The sequence below is a fragment of the Podarcis pityusensis genome (assembly GCF_964106645.2).
Source record: "Podarcis pityusensis genome assembly, chromosome: 2".
NCBI classification, from domain to species: domain Eukaryota; kingdom Metazoa; phylum Chordata; class Lepidosauria; order Squamata; family Lacertidae; genus Podarcis; species Podarcis pityusensis.
This window is the reverse complement of record NC_138029.1, coordinates 92,102,412-92,118,882: the sequence shown is the minus strand read 5'-3', so window position 1 is coordinate 92,118,882 and position 16,471 is coordinate 92,102,412. Positions and strand designations below refer to the sequence as shown.

At 45.4% G+C, this 16,471-nt stretch overlaps 1 protein-coding gene and 1 long non-coding RNA gene across 4 annotated transcripts in view; one reads left to right on the top strand and one right to left on the bottom strand.

The window, feature by feature from the left end:
• LOC308471709 overlaps nucleotides 1-16,471 on the bottom strand; it is a 744,400-nt gene that overhangs the window by 659,271 nt on the left and 68,658 nt on the right. The window lies entirely within an intron of this gene.
• The window catches only part of GRM7 (glutamate metabotropic receptor 7), a 418,392-nt gene continuing 411,102 nt past the window's right edge, over nucleotides 9,182-16,471 (top strand). For 2 of the 3 annotated variants that reach the window (XM_080995648.1, XM_080995647.1), the window contains exon 1: nucleotides 9,184-13,331. In XM_080995648.1, the coding sequence (XP_080851774.1) occupies nucleotides 12,243-13,331 (1,089 nt within the window). In that variant the 5' untranslated portion in view covers nucleotides 9,184-12,242. Of the gene's footprint in view, nucleotides 13,332-16,471 lie in introns of all 3 variants that reach the window. The other variant, XM_080995649.1, reaches the window with a different exon arrangement.

The following is a 16,471-nucleotide window of genomic DNA, read 5'->3' as shown; positions in this document are numbered from 1 at the left end:
GCTTTTGCATAAGCTAACAACAACAACCCTAATATTACAGAGTAATTCAATTTCTAAAGCAATCCATCTTCCCTGAAATAATGAAAAAGTGTTTGGTAAGTCTTCACCATGTTTTATGATCTTACATAATATGGCACAAAGGCAGCCACTCCCTATCCTTACCACATCTTCATATTTTAACATGTGGAAGGAAGAGAATAAGTGTAGCACCAATGTTGTGGGGAATGTTGCTCTAAATGGGGGACAGACAGGGCTAGTGCAAGAAACATTAAATATTCATAATGCTGTTTTCACCAGGGTCTTCAGCAGATATGCCCAGTATTGCCATAGACTTTACTACACTTTGAAATACATGTTTAGGCAAAGGTGAGAATGCGAGCCGGAAAGTTCCCAGTTTGTCTCTCCTCAGCCAACTCACTAAGTGGCCTTGGACAAACCATCTTCTCTAAACTTCAAATCCTCCGTCTGAAATATGAGTATAATGACACTTGATTTAACTTTCTCTCCAAGCATTGTGATTACTGTGGTGATGCTGGTGACTAGCATGGCTGAAAAGCTTAGGTTGCCATTTAGTATCTCAGGTTCTTCTCCCTCATAATGTAGTGAGGGGTTGTTACATGCATATCCAGTGGTCCCATGTGTACAGAATGCTAACTTTGTTTTTACTATATGAATGCGTTCTGTTAATTCTTTACAGAAAAATGTGTGGCCACAAGCCCCCCAAAAGCTATCCTAATTTACCCCGCTTCCAGTTGTGACTATCCCTTCCAAAACTGACCATTGATCAATTGTGGTAGAAGAGTCCTACACAAATCTGGTACAAATCTGTTGAATTGTTTGTTACATACAAAACCACTACCTTAGTCATTTCTCTTTTTAAACAAAAAAAAGGCATAAAAATCCATACTGGTTTTCCTTTTCAGGATAAGCTACCATTCAACAAGAAATCAATTGTTTACTTTTATATTTGATTCACACAGAATCATGGGCATAGCCAGGATTTTTGTTAGGGGGGCAGGCTTTTGTTGGGGGGATAGAACCTCAGCTTTGTATTGATTCTTATTGATTTAGGGGGACTGTTGCCCCCCTGCCCCCCCTTGGCTACATCCATGCACAGAATTACATAATAGCTTCCATTAATAGGCATAAACATGGTTTTCTTTATCATCAAGCAAATCATCCCCAAAGCCCCTCCCTACACAAATAATTGTCACTCAAAAGTCATTGCAAGTACAATCCTACTCATCAATGAGGTTTATATTTCTGAAAGACTAATACTGCATAAGGATACACCTGCATGAGAAACATCTGTGGAGCTAGTAATATATTAATTCTCTTAAAATAGTCACTTAAACCAGAGAAATGTGTCTGGGGTCAATAAGACAGACATTTCACTAAAATGTGTGTTTTCTTCTTAACGAACAAAAGAAAAGCATTTCATTTACTCTCCTGCCCAAAAGTTTCCCAGTCCAAATGCTGTAAAAAGTGAGCAAGACCTATGTGAGCAAGACACTTTAAGAATATTTGCAAAATATGTGTATTTACAGGGTTGTCTATTGATGTAGGGTATATGTTGTATTCTGCATAGTGGACTAGACTGTGGGCAGTGGTTGCATTGCATCTCATGAAGATAGTGTCTAAATACAAGAGGTCATTGAGACAAGATGGTTATATTTTTCAGTTTCTAAATGTCATGACACATTCAGCTAGCTTGCAGAATTTGATTTAGGATGCTGAATCAGGCTACACAAGTGACACTTACTCCAGCACTCAACAGCTGAAGATAGAGACATGAAAGAATTAAGATTTAACCATTCACTCACTATCACCAGTGATTTAGAAGGGACACAGAAACCAACCACAAGTCTGAACCAGTAAGATGGAGTGGCTATTATTTGTGTAGTGGGTATTATCAGATAGATAGATAGATAGATAGATAGATAGATAGATAGATAGATGATCGATAGATGATAGATAGATGATAGATATAGATAGATGATGATAGATAGATAGATGATAGATAGATGATAGATAGATAGATAGATAGATAGATAGATAGATGATAGATAGATAGATAGATAGATAGATAGATAGATAGATGATAGATAGATATACTGCTGTACTAAGTATCAGGGCTTAAATGTGGATATAGACAGGGCTTTAAAAAAATCGTATTATTATTTCATTATTTCTTCTTCTTGATTTCTATGCATAAACATAACCACAGTAGTGTGTCTTCTAGCCACACGTTTGCTGGTAACAATGAAACAAAATTAGGAAAATACATGTGCAGATGAGCAATGGTATCACTAGTTTTGAAATTTTAGCTTACATCTCACTAGTAGGGTTAACTGACCCCTCACCCAGGTGTGTGTGTGGGAGCCATGGGGTCATGCTGGCTAAAGCTGCCCTCCAACTCCCAGTGCATTGTGCTGATCACATCTTCCACAAACTGCTGATTTGACAGCTGTGTAAAGGGGCAGCACATGCATATAGATGTATGTACACAGGGCTCTTCTACCACGAAGAAGAAGAAGAGGAAGAAGAAGAGGAGGAGGAGTTTGGATTTGATATCCTGCTTTATCACTACTCTAAGGAGTCTCAAAGCGGCTAACAATCTCCTTTCCCTTCCTCCCCCACAACAACCACTCTGTGAGGTGAGTGAGGCTGAGAGACTTCAAAGAAGTGTGACTAGCCAAAGGTCACCCAGCAGCTGCATGTGGAGGAGTGAGGAAGCGAACCTGGTTCACCAGATTACGAGTCCACCGCTCTTAACCACTAAGCCACGCTGGCTCTCCTTACAAGAGAGGGAATCCAGTGCCAGCTAGAATTGCCCCTCATGTGGAGCAGCCCCACACAGCTGTACTACACATAGCTAGCCAATGTGAATGCTGGTAGGCATAGCCTAGCATATGTCAACTGTGAGGGAGTGACACCCACACCCACATGCATTGAAATCATGTGAGAGGTAGCATCATTTTTGCCACTCTTTAGTGTGAATGAATAATGGAAACTAGGGCAGAACAAGACCAATTCCAGTTCTTAGCAGATTCTAATAGATGGTTGAAATCATAGCCAATGGCTTCAGTCTGGGACACAGCTTTTTGGTGTGGGCAGAACCTGCCTCCTTACCTGATATTCCACTACAGTGTATAATGGAAACTAGTTCCTGTGAGAATGAGCAGGTATAATGTATCTCTGGCTACACCACTGCATCTCTAGAAGTGCATCTTGGTATATCTCTGGAATCTCAGCAAGTCAGGGCTTGGTCTCTTGCATTAATACAAAACCGCCTCAATAACTCAATGTCAGTTTCACAGCATCCCTGGGATCTATGGTACATTTCACCTGCTTTTTCTCTTTGTGCATTGGGTTCCAGTCTTGTTTATCACTTTTGAACTTTGTGTTGTTCAGCTAGATATGCTATTCAGTTAAGTGTGCGTGTTGGGCACTGGAGAATTGGAATTTGTAGGAACTGGGTGAAATATGTATATATGTATGACCTTACAAAGAACCTCTCAAAACATGAGAGGGTGTACAACCTTGGACAGTTATATAAAGTTGAAATATGTCTGGGAGGTACCTAAATAAGGACGGAGCAATAGGAACATAAACACACCTGGCTGGTCTTGTTGCATCAGTGACAATTGTACTTCTTCATCAGTTTAAGAGATTTATATTCTGTGTGTCTGGTGCTAAAATTTGTAAGACAGCTAACAAACAATTCTGAATAATATTGTTAGCGTCTCAGCTGGGGTAGACATCCACAAGATTTTCCTCTGTAGAACAAAACAGCAGACTCCCATGACTTATGATACAGTAGATATCAACACTGGAGTTTTCACAAGCCCTTTGAGTTTCACTGTCTTTCTAAAGCCTGCCTCTCATCCACATTTGAGCATAGCTGTCAACCGTCCCTTGTTTGGCGGGAAACTCCCTTATCCCAGCGCCGTTTCCCACTGCTGTCCCTTATTGATGATGTCCCTTAAATTTCCCGGATTTCAAAGGAAGTAGCTCCTCTCCCTCCCTCTCTGCCGGCCAGGGAGGAGGGAGGCTCCAACTGTGTTGCTTGGCTGCGTTGCTCACCCAATAAGGAGTCCAAGAATGACTGGGGGGTGGAGCTTGCATGCCTTGTGCCAATCAAATCGGCCACGTTGCCTGGGGACTCGCCTTTGCTCAGTGCTTCCCAGCGGAGAGGTGACAGTGGTTTTCCTTGCTGCATCCCCTTTGCCGGGTTGCTGCGCTGTGGGAACCACCACTTGAGGCTTCGTTTGGCTGCTGGCTGGGCTTTCTGCCTTTGGCTTGGAGGGGCTCAGAAGCTAAACATACCTGTGCTCGGAATCAGATGGATACGTCATCGACGGCCCACTCACCCTTGCTGGGGAAAAGGTCTTTCTGGAGCGGGGGCACATGGTGGGGGAAAAGGAAAGGAGCTGGTTGAGTACAATGGCGGGCAGCGATCTCGTGGGGGGGGCTTTTGGATTTGTTTTGGAGGCTCCTGCGATTGACTGTTATGGGGGAAAGGAAAGGAGCTGGTTGACTAAAATCCCTTATTTTGGCTGCTGATCCCTTATTTTCGAGGCTGCTGGTCCCTTATTTTCAAATCTGTAAGTTGACAGCTATGCATTTGAGACTAGTTCACATGCATGCATACATATCACTTGATGTCCACAGCATCAGGTCATGATGACTTGCATCTGTAGATGAGCTATTACAGGCCAGACACTGCAGGTGAAACTTCCATATTTCATGCACAGTGTTTTTCAATGGAGTCAGACACATTCTGCTGCAAGTCATCAAGTGCTGAGTCACCAAGTGATGTACATGCTTGCATGAACTAGCCCTAGGCAGGAAAGCAGGTTTCATGATGATTTGAAAGAGTAGAAAATGAGGCTTCCATGATCAGCTAAGCCTATTGAAAAGTTAGCAAGACAAGACCTGGGAGTGGAGTGGCAGCTTCTTCCCTGTGCAATGTGCTATCAAAAAAAGAAGCTTTTGTAAGCACAGTCATAGAAGTGTGAGAGGGCCCTACTGCTGCCCAGCAATCAAACTACTGTCTCCATGCAGCACGCAATATACCCCCCCTTGCCAGTTTTTTTTAGTTACTTCCATGTCTTTATGTTCTAGTCCACTGTTGCAGACAATATGCCTCTGAATATCCATTGCTGGGAATCACGACAGGATGTTGGAGTAGGTAAGCCTTTGACCCAATTCAACAAGTCTCTTATTATGTTCTTATGTTCAAAAGTTCTTGTAGGAATGGATTTATGTGCTAGGAGTGGATATATTATTTAGTTATTATACATTCCTTACTCATGAGATTGAGATCAGTAGAGTACATGGGTGTAGCCAAGAGGGGGTGGGGGGCTGCTGCCCCCCCTGGATCAAGTAAAGCAATAGAAATACTTAACTAACTGACCAATCATGTCAGTTCTGCCCCACTAACAAAAGTCCTGTCCCTCTCTAAATCCTGGCTACGCCCATGGCAGAGTACCATCCTTTGCAGCTTTAAACTTGGAAGCTAAGGCAATGTTGATTTAATCTTCTAGAAACAATAATCCAGGATGCTTTAAAACAGACTAGATTTTCTCTCTCTTTTTAAAAATAATATTTATTAAGAGTTTAAAAGTTACAAAAAAAGAAAAAGAGTTAAACAAAGCAAAGAAGCAAAAAGAAACAACAAACAAAAAACAACACAATACAATGCAAGACAAATAAAACAATGCAAGACATTTTAAACAATTTCAATGTCATATCTTTCATTCACTTATTTCCACGACTTCCTCACACCTCCCTTTTTGTATTCCACATCAATTAATTATTTCAGCAATTCCTTTCCATCTTCCTCTGTTTTCTATCCTATAATTATCTTAACACATTCTAACCTTATTTTGTTCCCTTTAATGCTCGATTAATCTATTTATACCTAATTCCTTATAACATTTCTGCTAAAGCCATATAACTTCATTCCCACTTTGTTCTAACATTCATTAATTTTGCAATATTTCTATAAATAGTCTTTAAACTTCCAGTCTTCTTCCACCAGCTCTTCTCCCTGGTTTCGGATTCTGCCGATTCTCTCAACCAGCAAAAAGCAGATTATTCACAACAAAATTTAGAGGTCTGGTAGGGCAAGTCCACCTCCTTCTTTAGCATCCGTTAATATCTTAAATTTTACTCGAGGCTTCCTGCCCTGCCATACAGATCTAGAGACATCCCTCTGCCACCTCCTGAAACAATCCCTCCCATCCAAAACTTGCAATGTTTGAAACAAAAGCAACATCCCCGACCTCACCGCAACCCTCGTCCCCACCACAGCAACTCGGCCCAACAATAGCAACTTCCAATTTAGCCCTATTTCCAAATCCCCCTTGTCTTCAAGCCAACGTCCTTCACAGTTGCCCTTGAATAAATTCACAATTCTGGCGGTCATACTAACCCCCCAATACCTCTCTTTCTCAACCAATGTTAGTCCTATCTCCTCCTGAAACTCTATCAAGGTTTCCTTTTCCTCGGGTAGGGCTCTGATCCTCAATTTCATCTGTTTCTCTTTAAGTTCAGTCATATCAGGTGTCAGCTCGTATTCATCAAATCGTCCTTGTATGGATGGGACTCTCTCTCTCTCCAGTTGAATTACTTTAACTTTAGCAGCGAGGGTTTTCTCCTTAACTTCATCCGCAGTTTGCCGTATCAGGATAGATTCCTGTATCAATTTCTGGGTGGTTTCTGTATTGATATTGACCTTTGTCCCAGGTTATTTAAACTTTCTACCATTAAATCATTTTTAATATTTGCAGCACCCACTTTCATATTTATCACATCCATTTTCTTGTGAAGCTGTTCCAGCGAATCATTTATTTTCACTAGTACAATCACTAAGGCCTCTTCTGGCGACATTCCATCTTTCACATCTGCCATAACACTCAATAGATTCAAGGTCAACTCACAGTCTCACGGTTTTTATCTTACAACTGGAAATTTCCCAGCCCAGATCTTATGTAGCCGCCAGTTTCAAGAACTTCCACTAGAGGGAAACAGTTTCTATTTGTATTGATAAGTAATATCCTCTTAAAGCACAGTTCAAACGACCCCAAACTAATTTCAGTTTTCAGTTACTTTCACTGCTGGAAACAGTAGAAACAATGTATCTTCTCTTATGCTAGCTGTCAACACGATCCAAGCACTGTCAATAAACGTCTCACCAAAACGTCGGACCTTCTAGCAGCCCGTTCCCAGGGTCCGAGCGGCGGTGTTTTACCTCTCTTGATCTCTTCCGCAGGCAAACTCAGTTGACAACTTCCCTCCCCCCTCTTCTCCTGCCTCCAAGGGGGGGATTATATTCTTTACTTATGGAAATTTAGTCTTTTACAAAAGGCTTTCCAAGACTACAGCTTGCAGCCTCCATTGCTTCAGTCTATTTACAAAAGGGGAAGGCGGACTTCCTGTATTGAACCTTCCCCGTTTCGATGCCAAATTAGACTTTTTTAAAAAAAATAAAATCCAATTTTCCCAATTAAGCTCTACTCACGGGTAGTTACTTTAGAGTCAAATTGTCCACAGGAAAAAGACAGCGCTCTCTGACAACAGCTATGCGGCTTCGCTCCGTGGAAGAAGCAGATGATTCGAAGCACCGCGCCGCTCACCCCACGGTGCTCCGGATCCCCGAAACCGGGTTTCCCCGTGAGTGGGGGAGGTGCAAAGGGTGCCCGCCGAATCCAACGCTCACAGGCTTCTCCCGCCTGTGATTTTTAACAGGTCTCTGCCTTTGCCGTGGCGGCCAGACCCAGATTTCCACGGAGCTGATTCCTCCCGATCAGAGGAATCCAGCCATTGCAGGAGGCGCCTCCAAGGAAGTCTAGATTTTCTCTGGTATCATCACTTTTCTCCCTCTTAAAAATAACAATCACACACACACACATTCTTTTGTGAAGAAGTAAAAGTAGTATTTACAGGTACAGTAGCAAAATAAAGGTAGGTTTATAATTACTAGCTAAGTTACAAAAGTAGAAAATCTAAGTTCAGAATGGTGTACATACATGTGGTCAGCTTGGAGGCATGATGATGGAGAGATGCCCAGGCAGGAAGGATGTAGTGTTGCAGCTTCCTGCCAAAGCAGACCAAGAAAGTGATCTCATAGAGTTCTCTTTAGCAAATGTTACTCAAAGTGGCAGATAAAAGACAAAACAGTGACCAGCAACACTGAAAACTGGATACTCTTCACCACTGTATTTGGTCCCATGACCCCTTGGAGCAGTGACTAATACAAGGCCCGAATTATTGTATTTTTATTTGTTTGTTTGTTTGTTTGTTTTAATTTTATAATTACAAAATTTTGCTTAAATCATACATCAGCCAAATCATGTCATATAGCAAACATTGCCATATTGTAGCATGCTAAGAATGTTCATAGCTATCATTTTATCCATTTTCTTCAAATTTCAGTATAGACAACTATCAATTTTGTTGGAATATCTGGAGTGTTCAGATTCTTTCTTACAAGTAATTTTGTTCACGACCATGGAATCCCACACTTTCCTTATCCACTGGCCTTTGGGAAATTACGGCTTATGCAGGTTTCGGTTATGACTATCCAAGCTGTTATCAATAGTGCTTTCTTTACTTTACACCCAATGTTGTGCCCAATACTTTTCTCCTATACATCAATTGAAAGAGGAGTTGGAGTTACCTCCTCTCAGCTACCTTTTTATGGGGGGGGGGGGTGCAGCAGAGGCAAATCACTGTCTATGGCCTTTAGTCAATACAAAAGATGATTTCCTTGCAATCCACGTTAATTTCATTCAAGAGAACTTCCATACTTGGGTTTATTTTGTATGTGCAATCAACCATGTACTTTGTGGGTCTCAACACAACAATGCAAAGCTCCTTGTAGCAGGTGATTTGTAAATGCTGTTCTTTACACCATTAGGGCAGATTTTATCTATGAGAATTTGACACACGCATGGAATGCTATTTTGGTATAGTTGAACTTGTGCAAACCATATTAGAAGCTGCTTGAGGAAACAGCTCAGCACTGCAGTTATCAAAGGATGCTCTTGTTCTATGTTCCCCTGCTTTCTGAGTGAAGGGGGAGAGCAGGGCCTTATTATTTGCTCTGGGAGAAATGGCTGATCATCTCTCTAGATGAATTTAGGCACCTGTTCAGGACAATTATTTTTGTATGTGTTTTTACAAAGATGCTCTCTGATCTGAGTTACTTCTACAATGCAGCTGTTGAAATGGTAACATTATTTTACATTTTTGTTACCATTACTATTGGTTGTGAGCTGGTTTGGAACTCCTTTTAATATAAAGTTCAGGATATAACTCCCAAGAAGCAGTGGGGTGTGGGGTGGAGAGCACTCCATCTTCTCATTTACATTAAGACTCCTGGTAGGGGACTCTACTGAGCCATTAAAAGAGATTGGAATCCCAATTTTACTCATAAATTCACATCGAAAAGGTGGGGGCGAAGGAACCCATTGTTTAAACTGCCTTATTTGTAAATAGGACAGGAGTAATTAAAGAGCATTATGAGGCCATTAATCTGCCTCTTGGCTTTATATACCCAAAGATGGAGAATGGACAAAACAGCAAGGTTAAATTCAAAATAGAATAGCTCCATCTCACATCACACACACACACATACACTGAACAAGCCCCTCAAAGGACACACGCTACAAAGTAATATTAAAACTCATCAAATAATATTGGCAGGCTCCTCCATTTTATCTGTTTGTTTGAACAGAGCCCTCCTCTTCACAGACATCATTTACCCCTCTTTTAAGCATTTGTTACTGAAAAGAAATCAGGCTAATAGAGCAATGTTATTGCAAACAACTCCTATGTATCCATTAGGGTTTCTTTATAGAGCCTGCCCTACATCTGCTGGTTCTATCAAATTATCCCTGTTCTTTGTGCCTGGCACTACGCTGGAAATGCCTGTAAAAGCTGCCATGATGCCTCTGGGCATCTTTCAGACACCTCAGAACCAGGTCAAGCCTTCTAGCTAAACATTGAGCATCTCTGGGTTGATCTTGTGATGTCGGAATGCACTTGTTTGGTGGTGCACAAGGATATTGCCTCCCGCTTGCCTTTCTCCCTTCCTTCCTCCTTCCTTCCTTCCTTCCTTCCTTGAGGAAATGATATCAAGGCCTGACAAAATCCAGTTAGAACAGCTGTTATTTAGCCAGGAGATAGAGAATATAATCAGAATGTTTTAATGTAGGTAAGAGGTCTTCAGGGTTGATGTTCAAAGCATGTGAGCTGTTCTGTAGGCTGCTGTTCAGGAGCAGAAAGGCAAACATTTCTGATGAGTCTTCTCAACAGATCCATGTTACACAGAGTGCTATTTTTGAGCACTCCTCAGCCCTAGCTGTAGTTGGTTCAACTGCAATGTCATTATCTCATTCCACATGGCTGTAGTTGTCTTTCTGCTAGCTCCGAGAAAACACTGTGCTTTGAAAGTGGGAGGGAGCGGGGGAGAGAAAAGGAGGTTTCACAGCAGCATTGGACTAGAAGTGACATATTCAAATTGACAGAAAAAATCAAATATAATAGGCTTGGGTAGGTACTCCTTCACCTTGCTCCTTCTCCTCCCCTTTCTCTTGAATGCTGTGCGGAGGGCAGTTAAATTTGTTCCACATGCCACAGTGTCAGCAAAGGAATGTAGAATCTTTGCACAGATGGCAGAGTCAAAGTTCGCTGAGGCTGTCCTGTTCTGACCTACTTCATTTGTTTATTTTTTCATTCAACTCTGAGCATCTTGTATCAGGTCTGGAATACCCAGAGCCAGGTGTCTTATGCCTATAAGCTGTGCTTCCCTTGGCTTTTGGCAGATAAAATAGACTCCAAATTTCTCTCTTTAGTGAAGCAGGGGGTCATAATTTGTTTAAAGCCAAAAGAGAGCCTCAGAAAAGAACTGTGGTTTCCAAGAATGAAGATCAACTCTTTCAGATCCGTAAGATTCTGGGTTTAAATGGGATGCTCTTCCTAAGCTCTTCTGTAGGACTGGAGGGGTAGAGCATCTGTTTGACTGAATGGGCACCTGTTTCTGCAATTGCATGCATGAGGCAGGCCTCAGTCACACTGATTCAGTGGTAGAGTGTATGAGAACCAGTAGACTGAAGCTGAATCCTACTTAGACAGAAACACTGTGGGTGAGTGGTTCGCAGATTCGAGAACTGGGAAATTTGCTTGTTCTAGACTGAGTTGCACTCCCTCTGGAAGAGCAGGTATGCAGTTCAGAGGTGCTCTTTGAACCATCATTTGTCCATTGAGTTCCAGCTGGCCTTGGTCACAAAGAGCACCTATCACTAACTCCGATTGCTGCGCCAACTGCACATCTTTCTGAACAGTGACAATTGGGCCACTGCAACACATTGTCGAGTTTAGAGTCTTGCTTTTTTGCACTACATGGGGATTTCTTTGAAGCTAGGATCCAGGGGCTACAGTGGGTACAAAATGCCTCATACAGAGCAGTGAGCGGTGCTCCTTATAGGGGACATATGCTCAGGGATCTGCACTGGCAGCCCAGCCACCATGAAACCAGCCCTAAACAACTCTGGACCAGGTTACCTGAAATCCGTTTTTCCTCTGCACTGCACTGGAAACAAGCTGCCCAGCTCTACCTTTTCCTTCTCTCTGAAGTGAAAAATAAAATACCTGAGCTCCTCTCAAAGGATGCTGTTCTTAAGGTTGGGATTCATGAAACATCTCCACATTGTTGTAATTCCTGCGATTTTTATTTTTTATTTTTTTTACAATCCTTGCATTTACCCGCCATGTATCCTAACTTGGTGAAACAATATTACTGTCACTATTTACGTTCTAGTCTTCTATTTGAAGAGTTTTAATCAAATAGGATAGAAATATTTCTGTTATCAAAAAGGAATTGGTCAGAACTCACCCTACAATCTAGGGTTCAGAATACCGCTAGGTCATGCAACAGTTAAATTAATGGAACTATTTAAAATATACAAGATACGTTCAGATAGTTGCCTCTTCACATTAATATACGCACCCCTTTGTACATGTAACACACCGCACACCTAATTTCAAGCAAGGCACTGGTTACATCGAAGAACCGGGATCTCTACCCCAGAGAGCTTACGATTTGAAAGAGTTTGTGCTTTGGAATCAGTCTCCAGCGACTAGCGAGCGTTTTTCTACAAGCCACTGTACAGAGGAGCCTCCTCGTCCCAAAGCATTTGAAATCCTCCAGCGCAGGACGCATCCGCAAGAGGATGGAGAACGAACCGAAGGAGAGCTGCGAAAAGGCTCTCGGCATAGGTAACAGAAAGGACCCGAAGGAGAGAGACTCAAGGCAGGCAGGAGACGTCGACTGCCTCCGCCGAGCCGAGGATGCTCCTTGTCTGCGAGAGGCTCGCCATCCCTTCTTCCCCGCAGCCTCTCCGCCTCGCCTCGCCGACGATTCCCTCCGCCCGCATCTCTGCGTAATGACGCGCAGGGAGAGCAGGCAGGCAGGCAGGCAAAGCTGGGGAGTAGGAGGAGGAGAAGGAGGTGGGCAGAGTGCGAGCGGGAGGCGGAGAGGAGCCGACCGAGCATTTAAAGCGGCAGCCCAGTCTCTCTTTCGCCCAGTAGCGAGCCCAGGCAGGCAGGCAGGCGAGCGCGGTCGGGAAGCAGCGCGCCGACGGCAGCAGCCCGGAGCTGGACCTCCCCGCCCTACCAGACCCGCCCCGGCCCGCCCCTCGGGGGAATCCTCGCTCGCTCGCGGCAGGAGGCGCCCGGACCCCCGGCTGGCTGGCGGCTGCTGGAACAGCGGCGTTCCCTCCTTCCTGCTCGTGGTAGCCTGGGTGCCCACCATGCTCCAGCCGGGGAGGCTGTGGCAGCTGCTGACTTTGATGAAGTTGCCCTGGTGCCTGCTGGAGTTCCTGTTGTCGGCGGTGGCGCAAGGCCAGGAGATGTACGCCCCGCACTCCATCCGCCTGGAGGGCGACATCACCCTGGGCGGCCTCTTCCCCGTCCACGCCAAGGGCCCCACCGGCGTGCCGTGCGGGGACATCAAGAAGGAGAACGGCATCCACCGCCTGGAGGCCATGCTCTACGCCCTGGACCAGATCAACAGCGACCCCGAGCTCTTGCCCAACGTCACCCTGGGCGCCAGGATCTTGGACACCTGCTCCAGGGATACGTACGCGCTGGAGCAGTCGCTCACCTTCGTGCAGGCGCTCATCCAGAAGGACACCTCCGACGTGAGGTGCACCAACGGGGAGCCGCCGGTCTTCGTCAAGCCGGAGAAAGTGGTGGGCGTCATCGGGGCGTCGGGCAGCTCCGTCTCCATCATGGTGGCCAACATCTTGAGGCTCTTCCAGGTAGGGCGCTCCGCGGAGGCTCCAGCATCAGGTTGTTGGCGCCAGAAATGGCCAGAGAGCCCTGGCACGCGGGCTGGCAGGGAGTGGTGCTGAAGGAGAGCGCCAGCCGCGGGCATGGCAGAGAGCAGCCCCAGCAATGGAAACCAACCAACTTGGCATTGGGCTGTAGGATCACTAGACTCGAGGGCTTCCTTAGGACCAGGATGCCCAGCGTTAGATAATCCACCCCATCCCACTTCCCTCCTGCAGGCAGTTCACACGCTCCCATCCCCCGGGGAGTTTGCTGCTCTGCTCTTTGCCTTGCCCAGCGCTCCCATCTCTCTTTTCCCAGCCGCCTCTTCCCTCCTTGGAAATCAGAGGCGCCCTCCCTTCCAGCACGTATCCTCGGGATTTTTCTCCTGACACTCTCTGGATTTATGATCCCATTTTCAAGAATCAATCAGTGAATCAAGACGACGGAGGGGGGAGATGCAAGGCGATGATTTCAATGGGTTTGCATTAGAGTGAAATATGGCTTGGCTAAAGGCGACCGGTTCCCCGCCAAGCGCTCAGTTCAGTGATAGAAAGAGGCGAGCTGTTGGGTGAGGAGGGGGCAGCTTCCACGAAACTGCGAGGAAGCAAGCCGCCACTTTTCGGCTTTGGGGCTGGAGGAATAGCCCTGCTGGTTAATAAGAGGAAAAACAGGGGCACCGCGTGGCGGTGGCACTGAAATCCGTATTCAGCTCGGTCGTCTTCTTCATTGATTTCTGTTCTGGTTTAAATTCCCATCCTTTCCAAGAGTATGTGTATCTGTTTCTCTGACACACACTCTCTCTCTTTCTATTTCGTTTTGCTGAGTGTGCTAGGACAATTTCAATATGGGCATAATCTTTGCCTACCCGGGAGGGTAGAATACAAAGCATAGTTGGAACCGATGAATAGATAAGATCGATTTGGAAAGGGATCTTGTATGGAACCCAACCGTTCCCATCAGCCTGGACAACAGGTCAGTTTATCTGGCTGGCTAGTCCATTTCGGCATCTGAATCAGCGTGTGTATGAGTGCTGCTGCTGCAGGGAGATATCCCCCTTCTTTCCCCAACTGCGAATGCCCGGAGCCTTTCATTCCTCCCTCGAGTTGTGAGAGATGGCGGTGAAAACCGGATTAAAAGATTGGTGCTGGCGATGGTTTGCGGTGTGCGCGCGCGCCTGTGTTGCTGCAGTGCTTTGCCCCCATGTGCGCTGGTTTTTATTTTTCATGCATTTCTCTTGGCTCGCTCCTATAAACTGAAGCTCCCCTTGCCGCTTCGGATATCAAGCTGCGGTTTCGACAGGTCCGTGTCCAGCAATTGCGCTGACAGCACGCGCGTCCCCTTTCTAGCCCAAGTTGTGCTTCCGAGTTAAAGCCCATCCCACTAAAAAACAAAACAAACCACCTAAACCACCCCCTGTTTCCAAGCTGCCTACAATCTCGATGGGAAAGGCGGGAGACAGAGCACAATCCTGACTCTAGCAGTCAATGGCCTGAGAGAGAGAGAGAGAGAGAGAGAGAGAGAGAGAGAGAATAAATTAACCGACAGCAAAGGCGTTTTTGCAATTCGGATACTTCTACCTTGGAAAGTGTGTGTGCGTTTGTGTGTGTGTGTTTGCAATAGCTGATTTGTAAACTGAAACTCCAGATGATTCCATCTTGGACATAAGAAGCACTTGTGTGTTATAGGGAGGGGAAGAAAAAGAGCTCCCCGGGACACAGAGTCGGGGCACTTCCCCGCCGTCCGCCCTCGCAACACCTTGTAATTCCGCGTCTAATTGGCAAATGTCAACTGTTCCCTGGAAGGCGGAGCGCAGAGAGGGAGCAGGCGGCTTTTGCTGCTGAGAGCGAGGGGGAAGGACAGGCTGGGCTGGGTTGCCCGGAGCGGAGCGACGCCTCAACTTGTGGCTCGCAGCGTGAAGTTGGGCTCCTCCACTTGTCCTCGTTTGGCGCCGTTGGTTCAGCGCGGGTTCCCCACCCCTCGTCCCCCCAGCAGGGCTGCCTTTCCTGGCTGCGTTTCCTGAGGCGGCGAACGCCCTGCTCCGGCTGCTCTTCTCTCGCCTAGCCTGGGGGCGGTGTGAGGAGGGAGAAATCTGGAGGTGATCCGGTCTTGCCTCTGGGCTCCGTGCCTCTGCACCAGGTGGGAAGAAGGGAGGTGCAGGTGCTGCTGCCACTGCCCAAGGATGTCCGATTCCTGGATCTTCCTTCTTTCTTCCGTTTTCCGCAAGCCAGGAGGTGGAGGATGGGAGGGCTCAGCCGGCTTTCCCGTTGCTTCTGGCATCTGAGCTTTGCAGGCATCTCTCCAGGAAGAGCTTGCTCGTTCAGAGCGGAGCTTTACAACTTGGGAACTGCCAACTTGGGAAGCTCAGCTGCTGCTTCCCAATTATCGTCACTCCTGGAGGGAGTAACAAAGCCACCAGCAGCCACAGCAGGGTCTTTCTTGCGACAGGGTGGGTCTTCTAGTTGTTCTATAATATGTGGGTGTTTTGAATATTATTATTTCAATTTTTGTAACAGGCAGAATTTTTTCATTTGAAATCCAATGAAACTTTTTTTAAAGGATGTTGGAACAGTGATAGCACTAGAAAATATAGGAGGCGCATGGGCACAGAAAGGGCAAAATATTTTTCAAGGTGGGCAAGTTGTGTCCCACATGTAAAGATATGCGACAGAAATATATGTTAATCATAGGCATTCAATAATGGGGGTGGGGGCGCCAAACTCCTTCAGATGTCTTCTAAAGGTTATATAGTTCCACATCTCCTTGATATCTGATTTGTTCCACATGGTGGGTGCCACTACTGAGAAGGCCCTCTGCCTTTCCCCCCTGTAGCTTCAATTCTTACAGGGAGGGAACCATCAGAAGGCCCTCAGTGCTGGATCTCAGTATCCAGGCATACTTTTATGGAGACATTTCGTTCCCACAGCAGTTCCTCCCTTCAATCTTCTGTTTCATCTATGCAATCATGAAATGTCTGCTGTATTTCCAGTATGTTGATCTTATATAACATGTCAGGAAGGCAAGAGTAAAACTTGTCTTCACACAATAAATTAAGACACACACACGTCTTCGACATCCCCTGATCTCATTATGTCATCACTCTGTTGCCGCCACCCTGCCAGAAACTGCT